Genomic DNA, 17,965 nt, shown 5'->3' on the forward strand with positions numbered 1-17,965 from the left:
ATTTCATGCATTCACCTTCACTATTTTGAGCTGTATAGTTTTCTAACATATTTAAAAAATGATTGTTTTTATAGATTTTCGATGCTGTGTGGAAAAAATATCTAATTTTGTCATGTTTGTAAAACGATATGATTCCTGTCTTAACTACACTGTTATCCCCAAAAAAGTGACATTAAATACTACAGAGACTATGTTCTTAAATTATAATCCATCAGATGACAATATCCTGCTTTTAATGGAAGAGGTGGAAAAGCTTTAATGACTGTGTTACTGAGTTACCATGATAGTCAATCAATAGCTATTTTTGTTTACTGTTACTAGAATGTGGGAATGGATTAATAAATTTAACAACAGACTGGTGGAAACAGAAGCAGAAAGGTTCAGATTAGGGTCAGCATCACAGATACTTGAAATAAATTGCCAAGTTACCCTCGGTAAAGAGAAGAAACTTTCAGTAACCTAGCTCGTTGGTAAAGATCATAGCCTGAAGACTGAACACTGAAATAAGTTAAAAGATACAATCAGATGAAAGGGAGGAGAAGTGGGTTCCAGCAGATGCTGGAAGGGAGCAAATGGTTCAGAATGACTAAAAGGGACATTTTGTCTTTGCCAGTGTAGCAGAGGGCATAGGTGGGAGGAACTTTCCAAAAAATCCTTGGAAAGTTTATATAAAATCAGACACAAACATTAGACTTTTCTTTCTTATTCTGCCTTCTTATTCTGCTGTGGCACAAATAATATGTTGTTAGCTTTAAACCATTTTAATCCAATGTGAATCTGTCAACAAAATATCTGTTATATTAAAGTGATTGCAAATAGGAAGATTGTCATATCAGGTTCCTCTCCAGAAGTGGAATGATTGATTTCTAACTGGAAAAAGTGRTGGTGAAAAGTAGTTTATTACGGAGGGAGTGTAAATTTTGTAGACCTGACATTAGAATGACAGTAAAAAAGAATGTTATGATTTAGAATCTGTTGGAAAGTGGCATGAATATTATGGTGCCGTTTAAGTTTGTTTSAGTGCATAGAGAATGATCATTTGGAAGGAGTGACTGTGAAGCTTGTTCAACAGTTTGTTGATTTAAAAAAAAAATAGTAGACCAAGTGGCCTTAATGTTAAAGTTCTCTTCCTATATATATGCATGCTGCATATCATAAAGAAAATCATTTATGTAAATGTTCTAAATTTTTCAGAACATCCAAACTAAATGAAAAGGTTATGAAATGTACTCAATATAACCAATATGAGAGTATCATATTAACCAACCTGATGGGTGTCTGTAGGTGCATTTTGCACCATTGTAAAAGCATGTTTCTTTGCTATTGCCAGAAGTGCTCAGAAATTATGGTTTGTGCAATAATAATACAGGAACCTCCATAAATGCTGACACCAAGTTTAGATGGGGATTTATAGAATAGCCAATGCAACAAGGTTCATACTGTCAGTAGCTAGTTAGTTTCTAAAAAGTATATTTTCACTGAATAAGCATATTCAGAAACGATCACTGCACCACAGTACCAAACTTGTAAGTTAACCAAGACACAATTCTCACATTTGAAGCATATTCAGTATCATGCATATTCTACTTTTGCCTGCCATAGGCAGGCAGAATTGACTAGTATGTTGGCAGAAGTATTCTTAAATGACATGATTGTGCAAGCATCATCAATAAAACATTATCACCCTTTCCCACCCACAGTCCATTAATTCATCTACAGTCAGAGCTGTCTTATAAATGTCTTTTATTTCTCACCAGCTACATTCAGCCAATTGATTTTGAATATATTTACTTATACTGAAATGTAGCAGATGACTTGGGCCCTAAACATTGGCTTGCCAGTAAAGGAGAAACATATTGAAATGCTGCAAGTGTGACTTGTTTATAGAGGGACAGCAGAGATGGGCAACAGCAACCTCATAATCCTTTTTTTTTTTCATAATATCAGCCTGACACAACCCAGTTTCAAAGTATATAGTTTTCGTTTCGACACTTACATGAATCTAAAATCAAGGCAGGGATGAATTCTCCTGTTCCTTACAGAGTCCTTCTAGTCAGAGCTTTGCTTAGCAAAGCTTAGCAAAAAAAACTTAGCAAAACCAAGGCTGAATAGTTATATATGCAGTAAAAAAAGTAATTTGGTGTTACAGCACCACCTGGTGACAATTGCTAGAACTATTACTGTGCTTATGTATGCATTTTTGGAAACTTCTTTAATAAGTGTTCTTTCCAGCAAGGGCAGAATAACAGTCTTGCACGGGATTCCACCTTTCAGAGCTGAGTTATCCTCATGGCAGGATCATCCTCTGAGCAAACCACTACAGAATTCTTAAATGCTTACGCTCTTCAGATTTAGGAGAGAGAGAGAAGAGGAGGATAGTGAGGTATTCACAAAAGCTAATTATAGCTTAATGAAGATAACATCCCTTAAATCCCTCTTACCTTGATGGACAGAAGTAGACTCCTCCAGAGGGCAGTTCAGAGCTCCTAACACCCAGAATCCAGTCCTCCTTGAGAGGAGCTTATCTCTCTCTGTTGACTACAAGAGGGAGTATATTTAGTTGGTCTCACAGCTTTAAAGCTTTCTTGTGAGTTCTCTGCATTGTCTCTTGATAACAGTGCTTAAAGAGGTTTTGAGGAATTCCTGCTCATCAAAAACTTCCATGCAAATATCGTAAATGCTACACTAAAGGCAAATTACTTGGTGGAAAAGGCTGTATGTGGAATTATTCTTCCACTTGGAATCTGAGTTGTTTCTTTGCAGAAGGTTTTCACTCAGGTGCAGAGGAACATGAAAGATCCTGATCTCCAAATAATCTCAGTTTCTTCGTCATCTGAGTGCAATTCTCTTGAATGACAGCCCCATGATTGTGGTTCCCTCTGATGAAGGACTTGATAATCTAATCACTATGGGTTATGTCTTCTCTCACCTTCACAGTCTGGGAGGGTAACTGATATCTGAAAAGCTCAGCAGGCTCTATCTGAGTGAGAAAGTCTTCCACAGACGCAGGCTTGCTCAGGCACAGCTGTTCCACAGCAACATCCACTGAGTTGCATCACTCCAAAAAATAGGCTAGAGAGAACAGACTACTGTTTTCCTTCAAGTCCCCAGGCAAAAGTGACTTAATGGTGTTCCATGTTTTTGCAGTGCTCTTTGCCTCAGGCCTCCTTACCACAGGGATAGCAACCTATGGTACAGGTGCAAAAGATTTTGAATGTCATGCAGAAGAGCAGCTCATGGTTTGTAATTAGGAATTTGAGACATCTTGAATGAAGCATCTCCTGAAAGATGCATCTTGGAAGCATCTCAGAGAAACATCACTGAATCTCAGTCCCCAACTCCTATAGATTTTCTTTTTCTTAGGAAATAGGAACCACTGTCTTATATAGAAGAAAGATACTACATACTAAGTGATCTGTGGCATTTGACTTCCTTAAGAAACAATGTCTCCTGATTCCATTGAAGTTTCTAGCTGCACACTTAACCTTTAATTTGGCATTGATACACTGACATGCCTCCTATCAAATTTGCTGAATCTGGCCTAATAGCTTTCTCAACTCTCGCAAACTTCCCAGGATATCTCCTCAACACACATGAAACAGTCTATTTTTATACTGAAGTGTTGCAGTGATACAGTATCATCCTTTGCTTCTAGAGTAAGACTTGGGAAAAGTAAAGCCTTCTGTCCTCAGTAAAGTCAAAAATATATCTCTTTCCCTGTTGATGGTCAAGCTGTTGTTACTTTAACTCYGGTGAAGCTGCTTTTTTTGCCCTTATTCAATTTCCTATGAGATGTTCCCTCTTAGAATTCTCTTTCCTTTCCCTGTAGCCATTCAGGTAAGATAGTATCATAGATAATGATATTAGATATTACAATATCATATTGGATCATATTAGAGATGGTGATCTATATTGTTAGGGCTTCCTGAATCTGGTAGTCTGATTGAGGTGAAGCTGCTGTAGCTCCAAACCCCCACGTCCAACCAGCAAGGCCGAGCAGGTATTCTCAATAGGTACACACACAAAACACATATGTACAATACCCACGTACATATGGCCAGCCACACAGGTCATTACAGACACTTAGACACACTAGCAGTTTGCATAATGGAGACACCATCATGAAAGAAGTGATATCCTTAGCATATGACAAATTACTCGGAGTCAATTTTATCATAAGACAAGAAAAGGAGACAAAAGAGCACTTTCCCCGAAAAGTGATGAAAGGATAAAACAAAATAAAACATTATTAAAACTATATTTAACGATAAGAATTCTTCTTAGATATCTCAGAGCCTTGTCTCAATTATCTGACTGAGTATTCAGCTAGTGCAACTTATTTTCACTTGCTTTGAGAATTCCTAAGGTTATATTTTTCTTTTATCCATCTCTGCAGATGGCTGCAAGTTTCACCTAGATTCCACAACAGTGTTGTCTTCTCTAGCCTGAGAAAGAATGACCCAGTCTTACTCACTTCGCCTTTAAAGATGTTCCTTTCTTGTGACTGAACACAAGTTTAAGTTCTCTTGACTAATACTTCTATCATAGCCCTTCTTTAGCACGTTTCTGGCTTCACAGCTTTTCCACATTAATATCCTCCTTAAGAAACAATGGTATAACTTTATAAATGATAGATCACAAATTAGTTCTAGAGTTCTTTTCAAGATCAGTTTTTTTAAACTTTAGCCAGAAATGATCCTTGTGTCAAGTTGACATAGAAGACTTCTGTAAGGGTAGAGATCATCAGAAATGGCAATTGCGCCTCTTCCCTTCTTCCGTACATACACATATTTTATTAAATTAGAAGAGTTCCACAGAAGTCCCATTATACAGACAAAAAGACTCTCTATATTATGTGATATATAGCATGATGCTGTGGTGCTTACTGCAGGAAAGAGGTGTGGATTTTGTGGAAATTTTTTTATAAACATTATAAACAGTAGCAACAATTATATGTACTGTCTTTCAAATTTATCATTATTTATTTTGAAGAGATTTGTGATTTGTGTGCAGAAAAAATCAGGATGGTATTTAGTATGAGCATAATTTTAACGGGAAGCTTGTAAGCATAACACAGCATGAGAAAACTGACTATAATAATTCTTTTTTCATATAGTTTCTGGTGTCATCTGTTTGCCTCATGCTAATAATTCATAGACTTTCTGGAAATGTAACACTGATATTTTTATCTTCTTGCAGCAAGCAAAGCCCAGCTTATTCAAAGCAGTACAAAGAAGGAATCAGAAACTGGAGGATCAAAAAAAAAAGGTTATATTCCATCTCCAGAGAGTACCAAAACTTCTGTAAAGCCAGGATTTGTACAAGAAGGTCCAGCTATATTAGAAGATGAATCTTTTTTTCTGGCAAGCTTTGAAAAGAAAGATGAAAGTCCACAGCTAGTAAGAGATTGCATATCATAGGGATTTGGAGGGAAAAGTAATGAAGAGGTATTGATAATTTTTTTAATAAATGTAGAATTCTGATATCCTGAGACAAGAAGAACAAGGAATCCAAAATTAAGATTGTCAGCAGCCTCCAAATGGGACAATGGAGGGAGGGTAATACGCCTGTATGAATAACCAGCTAACAAGTGGTCATAGGTACATTTTTGTTTTCAAATCGAGGACCTTTATTCCATCTTTAAATGTTCTTCATTTGCCAAGTCCAACTCAAGTTTAACATAACTTTCAACTAAGGGCTAAGAAACATCAGTAATAAAGTTGAACTTCTGATGCTTCAGTGTGAGTTGTCCTTGAAATATTAATGTAAGAGAATGCCAACTTTAATAGTTTTACTAGAGAAGCACCTATTGCCAATCTGTTTAGCCAAACTGTTTAATATAACACACAAAAAGTCTTCTACTTGAACCCACAATTTCTTAGAGAGGGACATCAAAATCATGTATTTCCCTTGACTTCACCTAGTATTATTTATATATCATGGAAAAATGAAATTTCTTTTGTTAAAAAGTGTTTGTTTCTCTATCTCCAAAAATTTCTCTACTATGATTTTTCCTGAAAATTGAGTTCAATTTCAACAAAATATTCCAAGAAAAAAATGATTATTGACATATAATTTCCAGGGGTGTTCCTTGGACTCAGAACTGGCTTTAGAGTGGGAAAACAATTTTTAAAAAGACTGTTGGAGTCATTTCCTGTTCAGTGTACGTAATATATAAAATAACCTACTGACCCTGTTACCTCCATTGCAAATGGAGTCAGAATTGAGCACTAGCATTGGTGCTCTAAGCCCTGTAGTAGGTCTTAACATCTAAAACAAAGGTCTTTGTCTCAGCACACCACATACCTAGGAAAAAGTTGCATGGACATCTTTAAAGAAATGTAGTTGCGACAACCCAGTTTAGTTCCACTTGCTAAACATGTAATTGTTTAATTCTACAAGAACTAAAATAAAATACTGTGGCATTAATACTGTGTTGTTAAGCTTCTTGTGAATACTGCAATGTGAAAGCTTGTAAATTAATTACATTTTTTATTTGCTGAGTTCAATAGCTAGCAGTTTACTAACCTATAGGACTTTTGAATGCTTACTGTAATTGTTATGTCACCAGCATATTAACATGTTGTATTTTGTTTCACAGTCTCACAAGTATATTATACAAGCATTGGTGTTATACAATAGTTGGCCACTTACTGAGAGTGAGTTTCTGTTTGTTCAGGAACTGAAAGAAATGGAGAAAAATGAAATCAAAGGTATGTCACTCTATCAAATGTGTCATGTTATTGTTTTTTAAAAAATTGTTATAGTGCTGCAAGCCAAGACCATACAATATTTTTTTTCTTTTATTCACTGCTTAAGTGAAATAATTAAGCAATGAAGCTATTTGCTCTGTGGTTCATAGAACTGAAGCTTGATTGCGTGATTCTGTAACTTCAGTTCACAACTGACAGAAATCAGAGTGTGGTCTGCAAAATGTACATGAGGTTCTTAAGGCTTAGCTTTAGGAAGTCATCTAGAATACGTGTAGATGCATGTCTGCTTCTACAGTCAGAAAGACTTGTCAAGTGTAATATAAAGGTACAGTGTTCTGACAACTGCATCCAAATATAGAGGTTGCTACTGAAACTAGAGAAACATACCTGCTGATTATATAAGAAAATACACTAACAGGAGGGAAAAAAGTCCTGTTGTTTTGGGATATGTGTATTAGTTCTGTACTGCTGTGAGAAGAATCCAGGCAGGAGGCAAGACTAGGAAAGATCTCAAGTATAAACTGTGTATTAAAGTCAGGAAGAGTCAGAGAAATTACAGAATTTTTTTTTCCAGATTCTCTTAGAGTTTCTTGTTAAGTGTTAGAAAAAAAAAATCAAAAATAATTAGGATATTAGTAAGTATCTTAGAAATGAGATAAACGTCCTAGATTTGCTTCTCCTATAACCAGGGGGACTGGCACAAAAAGATTTAGATTTAAATATAGATGCACTTACTGGTTAGAGAAAATGGTTATGAAATGGAATTTTTAAAGATTTTTTTTTCAGTGTGTACATGTCAATACATTAACTTATGAGCATCTCTCATACTTTAAGATACTCTAATACCAAAGTGTTATTTATCAGGAATTCTTACAAACTTAAAGCCTTCTAAAGCTATAGCAGTTGATTTCAGTTTAACGGCAGTAATATTTCTGAAGACCGGTGACTTGCTCTTAAAATTGCTTTTTTAAGGGTTTCTTTATTCTATCAAGTTTGTTGCATCTCTGTACCTCCTTTAAAGATGCTTTTACTTGTGAAGTTACTGCTTGAATCTTTTGTTGCAGGGGATTTTTCTAGTAATTTTTAGGATTCTCCACACACACACACACACACACACACACACACACCCCAGAAGCCAAAGAAATGTATTGTACTTCTTAATGTATTTCTTTTAGAAAAGTTCCCTTTACTCTGACCCATTTTAATGTAGTAATTTGTCACTCTGAGCAAAATTCACCATGCAGTCACGAAGCTATAGACGTTCCCTAGAACAATGAAATTTCAGCTGTTTTGGTTAGGCCATATAAGAATAAACTTCACACTTCATATATGCAGCACTTCTGGACTCAGTGTTAGCAATTTATACTGTTAGCTAATGCATGGAAGATACTAGTTGGAAGGACTAAACTGTGAGCTGAGGCTTCACCTTCAGTTACACAGTCTGAAGGCATCTTTCTGGTAAGAACTTAGAGTAACACTTACAGAGTAATGCTGACCCACCGTATAATTTGTTGTAGCAAAGCATAAGGTCTATATTGTCCAACAAAGCCACATAAGATGCCACCTAAGTACTGACTACATCACTATGCGTGTGAAATTCTGACTAGCCTAAATGAAAATCTGTTCTTTCAGTTTTCTACTTGCTTGTTGACAAGTGTTTCTAAATAAAGATATATTGTATTTACTTGCAAGCCACATTAACCTTCTCCTTAATATATTTAAAATATCTCTCTCATTATAATATATTGTTTCAGGATCAAACTCTGCTTATAAACTCATGCATTCAGTTTTCATTTAAATACTACTAGATTTATTATTTGTTAGTCATCACAGCTGACAGTATCAGTCTCATAATATGTGGATTCAGAATTTAGGCCTCAAAAAATGTAGATTGATATCTGGCTTGCTGATATGGGAACTTATGAATATCTGCTTGAGTGCAAATGGGCAGGTTACATCAAATCATGGATGCCCATTGTTCTTTTATTTTTATTTAGAGCAGAGTAGARATGAAGTGTTTGAAGTAATGACAATAAACAGTAGCTAACTAAGAGGAGGCAGAGTTGCAAAGGACCAGGGAAGCTAGAAGAAAGAGTTTGCATATTCTGTGGAGCAGAAAGCTCTGTAGACTCAAGAGGGGCAAATCTGAGTAGTAGAAAGAAAAAAGAAGATGTGAGATCCATAGGATGACTTGAGTGATGAAAGTTTTCCCTGTCAGATATTTTGTAAGCATTTGGAAACAGTCAGCAGCATACATCATAGGCTGTGTTGAAGAGAAAAGAGAGGAATCAAAGACGACTTTCAATTTGTAGGTATGATGAATGGTACCACTGGCAAAAGTGACAAAGAATAAGAGTTGTAGGGAAGACTGCAAGCAAATATCCATAGTTCAGTTTTACCAAAATTAAGTTTTGTTTGACACCCAGTAAGAGAAGGCAGAAGAACACACCTATAAGTAGACTGGTTGGAAGGAGACATGCTTTCAGGTTCGATTTAAATAGGACTAGATTTATTATTTGTTAGTCATCACAACTGACAGGTCATGAATGGCAAAATGGATAATTTGTGAGTTATTACTGAAGCCTTGTGCATGAAAGGAATAAATCAGAGAGAGAAAGAAATACAAGGAGGAAAAATAAAGCTAAATATAGACTTCTATGTGATCTCCCATGACAGTTGAGAGATCTATGGAAGATGAGAAGGTGACAAGAAAATTAGCTGAAGGGCTAACATCACATCTCAACCCTTAAAAACATCAAGCAAAGGCATAATATAAACAAACATGCAGTTCAAGATGTCAGAGCATTAGTGATCTCAAAGATGATAAGGATGAAATACAAGGCTTGGGGTGCCAAGGAGTCGGTAAGGATTCTGGTAGTTATTCTTTGTGTGTGTCAATTTGGTAATTGTGGCATGTTTTTTGTTAATAGTTTAATCCTTCTCCCAGATCATAATGACAATTCCTGCAGAACCTAAAACAATACTTTCCACCATTCAGTAAATTTTCCATGTCATTAATATTAAAGTTCGATAAATCAGTTTTTAAAATCTGAGATAATGAGAAATATGTCATGAATTCTTTTGGTAAAAATGGATATGGTGTATCTACTGAATTCTTCTTAGTCACTGTTTGCTTTATGCTGTCTCAGAAATATATGCATGCTCAAATTTGCTCAGGAAGATTTGATCTTTATTCATGAGTGGAATTTCTCGCTTTTATTTAGGTGATATACTTCTTTTTAAATGGCTGGGTTTAATTTTTTATTTCAGTTACCCTAGGACTGAAGTTAGATATATCAGCAATAATTGCTGACATATATTATTTGTTTTCTTGTTTAACAGATGAGTGTGGCATTTGAGATTTTTCCAGGCCTTTTTCAGCTAGTGGTCCAGAACTTTACAAAAATGTATATTGTTAGTTTACTATAGTCCCTACTCAGTTCTCAGTTTTCATAATAGTTGAGGAGCTATGTCATGTAGCCTTACAGACCTGCATACAGACAGCTTTTTAAGCAGTTACTTCATTAGCTTTTAATTAGTTACATTCTTCACAAGATCATCTTTGCTTCCTAGATGACTACATTTATTCTCATTTTCCTTTTAATGCTAGACTACTTTATATAATACGCATTCTATTACATTGTGTTATACTTCCAAACTGGTTATAAAGTAACAGCTTGCACTTAACATACCAATCATGGTACTGGTGTATATCCTTTCGTATAACTACACCATCGTCTGAGGTTAGTTAAACTACAAGTTTCTTTGCAAGTTCTCAGCTGTTATTACTGAAGCTTGTCCATATTATCAGTGTGAGTACTCTCATGTTCACTTCAATATAACAGCATTCCAGTTCACTGTTTCCCTTCACCATTTAAACTGGTATTGAGGCTCATTTATCGTCAACCAGACTCAAGCTAGCAGTCAGTGATAAGGAGCCCTCTTCTCTTAGGATCCTTTTTAAGGGTTGAGATTTGTATCTTCTCATAATTACTGCCTTTCAAAGCAACCCACATCCATTTTGCATTTCACATTAACTGGGTCTTTCTGTTTATACAAGGATACCAATATACTGTCCTCGCATAGAACAAAAAACAGATTGCTCAGGTTAAAGGTCACCAACAGAGTTTAAAAACAATGTATAAACACTAATATTTATTGTATTCACTACTTAGCATTTATTTTATATAACCCTATTAACAGTAATGTTTATCTGAAATGCTTACTATAGATAGCAGGAAAACTTTTAGACTAGATATTTTGGAACAAAACAGCATTTAATCATTGAATCTTTTTCTGATTGTGAACCAGTATGAAAGCAATTTGAAAACTGTGCTTTACCATTTAAGGCTGTTCTGTCAGCACCAGTTTTCAAACACACAATTCATATAATAGCAATGTTGGCACATAACCAAAAGGACATCCTCTCACCATGTGATTTTTAAGAAAGCTGCAGTGAGCCAGGTGGAAAATTCCTGCAATAAATCTTCACCATTTCAGATACTGCTTTTTCACATAAGACAACAGTGCCACCTGGAGTAAGTTTTGTATTAAAGCTAACTAATCATGGCAAAAACATCTTCCTTTTATATAGTAGCATTTACTGAAGTCTTTTAAACTATTCTCCTTTTTGATGAAGACCCATAGTACACACAGTGATATAAATAATTATTAAGAATATTTTTGAAGAAAATAAGCTCTCCGGCATACAGATGTTGTGATAATTTGTATTTTGTCTTTGTTAATCTCTTCTCTTTCTTCAAAACCTTAATACTACACTTTGGCATTAATTGTTTTCAATAAGAAGAACTGGAAGTGTTAGCAAAAGGTACATCATGACTAATATTTAGTCATAATTATTATGTATGAGATCTCATTGAATGTTTTTTTAAATAGTGTATTGCACAAACAAAACATTTAAAAGGCATTAACCAGAAAAACCCAAGTGCACAAAAATTAGAAAGTGCCAGGTAGGTTATTATTTATACAATTTTAATTCTTTTTTTTTTCCATTGTGGTCTGTTAATGAGGCAACTCTTCTATGGAAAAACAGTAAAAAATAAGGTCTGGATCACAATGCTTGTGCAAAAGAGGAAAAATTAACAGGCAACCTTTCAACTGCTAAAACCAGTCTGAGTTGTTGACTCAGATTTGACTTGTGCAAACAAAATTATTTTAAGATTGGTTTTGTGTATATGATTTTCAGCCATTGTCTTTTGTTTTTTTGGTTTTGCTTTTGTTTTAGTAAGGTCAAATGTTTTGATATGCAACTGTAACAACCAGAGTTGAATTGTCAGTATGGGTTGAACACTGACTGTAGTACATATTTTACATATTGCTTTAGTCAACTCAAGAGTATTAGGTGTTGATGGGAAAAGACTGTCCATCTAGGAGAGCAGTTGGAGCCTGGATATGCAGCCTAGKTAGAAGAAGTAGGTTTGAAAAGAGGTGAAAGGCAGTTTTCTTTGGGATACTCCTTTTTTTCCCCGGAGTTGTGAAAGTTTCTCTCAAAGGGTTTGTCCTCTCACAGGAGAACTTGCTGGCTCATACCAGAGGCAGGATTTCATGGGATGTTTAATCAGATGTTCAATTCTCCCTCTCTTTTTCTCTTTCCAATCTTACCTTTCCATAGTAAGTGATCACTTGTCTGCTGTGGTGTTCAATGAAGCAGGGAAAAAATGGGTTACCAAGGATAAATGACAGTACTAGAGTTTTACAACGTGAAGACCTCTAGGCCATGTTCTAAACCCACCCTACTGCAGCAGCCACACTGGTGGTTTACTGTGATCCTGGTGCAGTTTTACTGCAGTTTTGGTGTCTGCGTGAGCCCAGCTTCAGAAAGATTTTTAATGTTGCTATTCATCCAGAATCCTTCTGAGGGCGCAGTCAGAGAGGGTAAAGCAACATCTGAGCTTCTCAATTATCTAATGGCCAAATCTGAAAGTCTTTCATGGGCCAAGTAACAGTCATTTCTGTCACCTGATGACTATTCCTACCAAATGCTTAGAGCCTGTTTCAGATAAAGGGAGCTTGATATGCTATCAAAGAAAACTTCAAGAGACTCATTTGTATTCTACCTGTGAATGAGGTGAATTCTCTGTCATTTGAATTTCATAAATCAGGAGCAGCTGTCTGTCTTTCCTAAAAAGAGGATTGCTGTATCTCAGTCTGAAGTTACAAATTTCAGATAGGAGTCACTTGGTGAAATTATTTAGCCTGTCATAGACAGAACATCAGACTGGATGATCACTATGGTCCCTTCTGATTTTAGAGTAAATGAATCTCTGAATAAATGAATGGAAAGTTGTAGAAAAGTTAATTATAAGAGTTTCTACCAGCTGTTTGTCATCACTGTCAATTGATGCCATGCCCAAGCCCTCCTAGATGCCATCCATATAAAATAACTGCCACTGAGAGTTTGCAGTGATCATTGCATAAGCTCTGAGCTGGAATTCAGCTATGGCCTTTTACTTTCCTTATTATCATCTCTCCCCTTTCTTTTTACCTCATCACATCCCAGTACGAAGCATTTGCCTGGCTTTGGCCTTGGGAAAAGCCCCGAGGAACTACTCACATCTCCCTCACGTCAGAGTGGGCTGCATGCCGTGTTACCAAACTGCAGTCAGTGCAGGCATCTCTGGAGGGTGATCCCAAAACAGGTGGGACTGCCCTCTCTACTGAGGCAGGGAGGACAGCCAGGGGAACCTGGACAGTGCAGCCTATGTTAGCTAAGATAGCTGAACTGAATCCTGTTCTAAGCCTCCATACCAGGAATTAAAGCAGAATGGCTCATGCCGTGTCATTTCATATGCTCACTTGCTATTTACTAACTTCCCAATGTGGATAAGCCTAGGGCATCAAAATGTTAAAAATTAGAGTTATAAAATCCTTATAGAAGCCAGCCAAAGTCTGTGGTATCCTATGACATAGATAGTTTTTGTCTAATATCATTTCACTAGTGACACTGAATTCTCTTGAGTGTTTGTATAAACAATAAATAATTTATCTTTAAAAATTAATAATTCACTGAATAATGCATACACACAAGCCTGATTTATTGTGCTAATGTGATAATGTGAAATTAAATGGAAAGCCATTTATATAATGATATTGTAACTTCAAGTAATGCCATCAGTATTTATTTTATATTTGCATTTCCTCTGCAGTTGTTTTATTATCTTTAATATTTGTGTAGACCACTTTAATTTTTGCTTTCATTCTTTAATATATGCTTTTGTACCACTGAATCCATTTAAGCTTAGCATGTTGGTGCCATTATACATTATTTAAAGAGCATGAGGAGATAAAAATAATATTTTTATAATTTATGTATAAATACATGTATAATATATAATACATATATATATCATATTTATGTGTATTATATGTGCATTATAAATAAATACATATTTGTTTATGTTTTATATTTACCATTTTGTATTTTCATATAGCCCCAGGCATGACATTGTAGATCTGATCCAAAGCTCATTAAAGTCAATAGAAAATTTTCAGTGAACTTGGGATCAAATCTTGCACAACAGTGAAGAGGGATTAGAAGAGCATAGCATTAAGTGAAAGGTGCATTTTAATTATTGTCAGATTCTAAACCAGTCACCCATTTCCTATTTTTCCAGGAGAAATCACCTGTTTGCTTGTACTGACTATAGGTTTTCAGCATTTACTTTAATGTTTCAAGCAATATGAAGTTGGGGTGAAACTGCAATTTCAGACTCAGATCTTTAATCTTTCTTGTAGTGTTGTGGGTCCAGTCCAGGTTGTTTCAACTGACATGCTTCCTATGCTATTAAAGCTATATGCTGTTGCAGATTTCTTTATTCCTTTTTTTAAAACAAGAATATGTCATGCAAATAATCTTGTTAACAGCTCCCACCAGCTAAGATAAGGCAGAATAAAAGTGTTAGGAATGTCAGTTCTCATCATCCTTAGCTTAAACATATCTCATACATATAGCGTGTACATGTACTAATTAAATAATTAATCCAAATCATGTTCTGACTGTTCTGAGATTGATCACTCTGAAATTCTTATGTATCAAATCTCAAATACGTTTCTTTACCTTCACTTCCTTGCCTTTTTGGTGCATCTTCCCTTCTGCTCTTCACTCTTTTGGGCTCACTAAAGTGTGAGACAATAGGGAACATTGGCTTTACCTACTTTGAGCTTCTCACTTGCCTTGGTGCATAGCACTGACAGAGATTCTATGCAGACTATGTAAAAGAACTAAGACTTACACTGTGATTCTGTGGGTTACAGTCTTCTTTTGGACTGACTCATACACAAGGCAACAATGCAGTGATTGATATGCAGGGATCATGACAATCTCACAGATAATCCTTGGGTAAAGTGCTATTTAGGACAAATAAGGATGTCAAAATATGATCACCTTGAAATTCTGGTTTTAAAAGTTGTTTTGTCCCCAAATTCTTTCTTAGTCCAACAATGAATTGTAGTGTAGTACTTAACAGTAGCAACTATTAACTGACTTTTCTTTTTCTTTCCATATGGCTGGTTTGTGTTGTTGTTTCACCCTGGATATTATATGGGGAAATATACTTATGGATGATGATGATATCCTCTAATTCATCATTCATCATAACTACATATGAATAGTACATGGGGAAAAGAATGAGGAGCACAATTTTCCCCTAATGCTTGATTATTCTGAAGGACAAAAGCCTGCAAGTACTCCTAAACCAAACAGAAAGCCAAAAGATAAAGCAACTGAGAAGACAGAAAAAGAAAAGTGCAACAAAGATAAAGGATCACCTGCATCTCAATCTGAATCTCAGGTGAGAACAGATCCAAGAAATGTATATTTTTCTATGCTCTTTGCCACCTTCCTAGTCTTACACCTGAGAAACATTAACTACAGATGTAAAGCATACATCATGCATTTAGAGATGTAATGTGCTCTTTTCTTTGCTTAAGTGTGAAGCAAACCACAGTCTGTTCCTTTTTGAGGTCTAGTTTCTGTTTATGCAGGTGTATTAAGTTCCATGCATTTACCATACAGGTGACCCATTAGAGTTGTTCACTGTAGGTGTTCTCACAGGAATCCAGAGAGATGAAGTTCCTATCCTGTACATCTTCAGTGTCTGTTACCATTGTCACTAGCTTGTGGGTATACAGTGACAGAAAAAATGGTACCAACCTGCTTGCAAATTCTTCTTCTCTGTGTTAGGATGGTCTGAGTGTTCTGTGGTTGACCAAAAGGCTACTGTATATGCATTAAAAAGAATAATTGACCATATGAACTGCACACAGATTAATGGAAGGCCAAGAAGAAACTGACAATTGCTCCTTTAATGATATTGCTTTTGCTGGGATTTTTGCTGCCTCATGGGAAGTAGATCAAGAGGAGGGCATCTCCATAAAGTTTTTCATGAAGAAATCTCTCCTGAATTTTTGGTGGACTAAACCTGCAAGCCTCTTTATGATTCACATGCACACCTGATCATACAGAGTTCTGGAACAGTGCCTTAGCCCTTCTTTCAGAGCAGTCAGGGCTGCTGCAGTTGAGCCTATTGGCCATGAAAACATGATGCAACTTCAGATTATGTCAGATTTCTGCCTTCAGCTCCAGTTCTTGGGTATGCTGATCGTGCTGGGATAATAGCTCTTGGGAGTTCTTCAGTCTGCCACTACAACAGATGCAAAATTCAAGATGAGACAATGCTTGAAGTTAAATATGCCTACCTTTAGTCTCAACTAAAAGCTGAGCTCTCTACTTCCAAATCTTAGGCTTAAAGCTTCTGTAGATGCTAAACTTCCCAGAAATGTATGCAGCACAATATCTCATTCATCAGTCAGACAGGAGCATTGTCTCCCACACATCAGGCACTATTCAAACCGTATGTTTTTGGGGAAGCCATGCCTCAAAGTAGTTTAGAGATTTGGGAGGTGATTGGAAAGAATCTCATGCCCCATAAGACAGAGCAAGATATATTTCTACACAAGAAGCCCAGTTAAAAATAGTAGGACTTCTGGTAAAAAAGCTTGTGGAAGAAACCTTGACAGGAAGATAACACAATTGCATGAAAAATTACTACAAAATACTCTTGTTCAGACAGGCAGTTGAGAAGAACAGGGAGTGTGTAGCGTGCTGTATGTGAGGCGGGGGGGAAAGGCATGTAGACAAAATATCTTAAAGAGCTTCTAGACGATGTGAAGTAATTCTCCTTCCCTTTGGCAGCCATTGTTTATCTAGTAATATATGTCAGTCTCTCATGAAACTTACCATGATTCAGAAACATAACTTTATCCTAAATAGTGGTAATAGATTTAGACCAGTAAATACATTTAGTTGACTTATGTTTACTATACTTCACTTACTTTCAGCAAGCTGCTCCAAGCAAACCATACTGGACCTTACGCCTAGTTAGTGAACAGAGAGAGGCAGAAGTTCTGGAAGTGAAGAAGGACACCCAGAGAGCAGATGAGATCAAAGCCATGAAACAAGCATGGGAGTCTGCAGAGCCAGGAAGAGCTGTCAAGGTAATAGAGCTTAATCTTTGCAGTAGCATTGTTACACAATCCAGGAGCTGTTGTGAAGGCATCGCATTTGCCACAATGTGGATCTGATTTCAGGTGGTTCTCCATCACTCTGTGCAAGGCAGGGGATTTTACACAGCTTAAAGAATCAAAAGTGCTAATGTGCATGAATTCTGGGCAAGAATCCAGACCATCTACTCTAGACTTCTTCAGATCACCAAGACTTTAGATTCTTCAATAAACAGAAAAGTTTTTCCTCAGAAAACCCACTACCTCTACACAACTGCAAAGCTGCCGCTCTTGACAGGTTGACTGTTTAGCTGCTTCCAGCCAGAAATACCCTGGCTATAAACATGCCAGTACATTTCATTATAAACATGCCAGAAAGATTTTTGTTGAAGAACTGGTACCTGGCCATATCATTACTCAAATTGTCCCCTGGAACCAGGATTCTCAAATTCATTCTTGATATCAGGTACTCTTGAGCCTATACATGCTTCTCTGTATGAATTCACTGTTCTGGAGAAGCAATACTAATTCAGATGTGTCCACTGCACCTGGGATCATTTTTAACACTAGGCATGCTTAAGATGGAAAAATAATACAAGTTATTTCTAGCAAAGCAAAAGGTTAAACTGCTGATTCAGAACGGGAAGACCATTAGCAAAAAAGGAAAATAAAATAGAAGAATGCAGTCTTAGAGTATACCTAACAGTCATCCCCTTACACCACCATCACCA

At 36.2% G+C, this 17,965-nt stretch overlaps 1 protein-coding gene across 1 annotated transcript in view; it reads left to right on the top strand.

The window, feature by feature from the left end:
• The window catches only part of ADGB (androglobin), a gene marked incomplete at its 5' end in the record, with an annotated part of 133,491 nt that overhangs the window by 106,915 nt on the left and 8,611 nt on the right, over positions 1-17,965 (top strand). Inside the window, 4 exon segments of the mRNA XM_026078735.1 lie at positions 5,200-5,399; positions 6,602-6,713; positions 15,345-15,523; positions 17,073-17,228. Coding sequence (XP_025934520.1) covers positions 5,200-5,399; positions 6,602-6,713; positions 15,345-15,523; positions 17,073-17,228 — 647 coding nt within the window.

This window comes from Apteryx rowi, unplaced genomic scaffold (genome assembly GCF_003343035.1).
Source record: "Apteryx rowi isolate R43461 unplaced genomic scaffold, aptRow1 scaffold_485, whole genome shotgun sequence".
Taxonomy (NCBI): domain Eukaryota; kingdom Metazoa; phylum Chordata; class Aves; order Apterygiformes; family Apterygidae; genus Apteryx; species Apteryx rowi.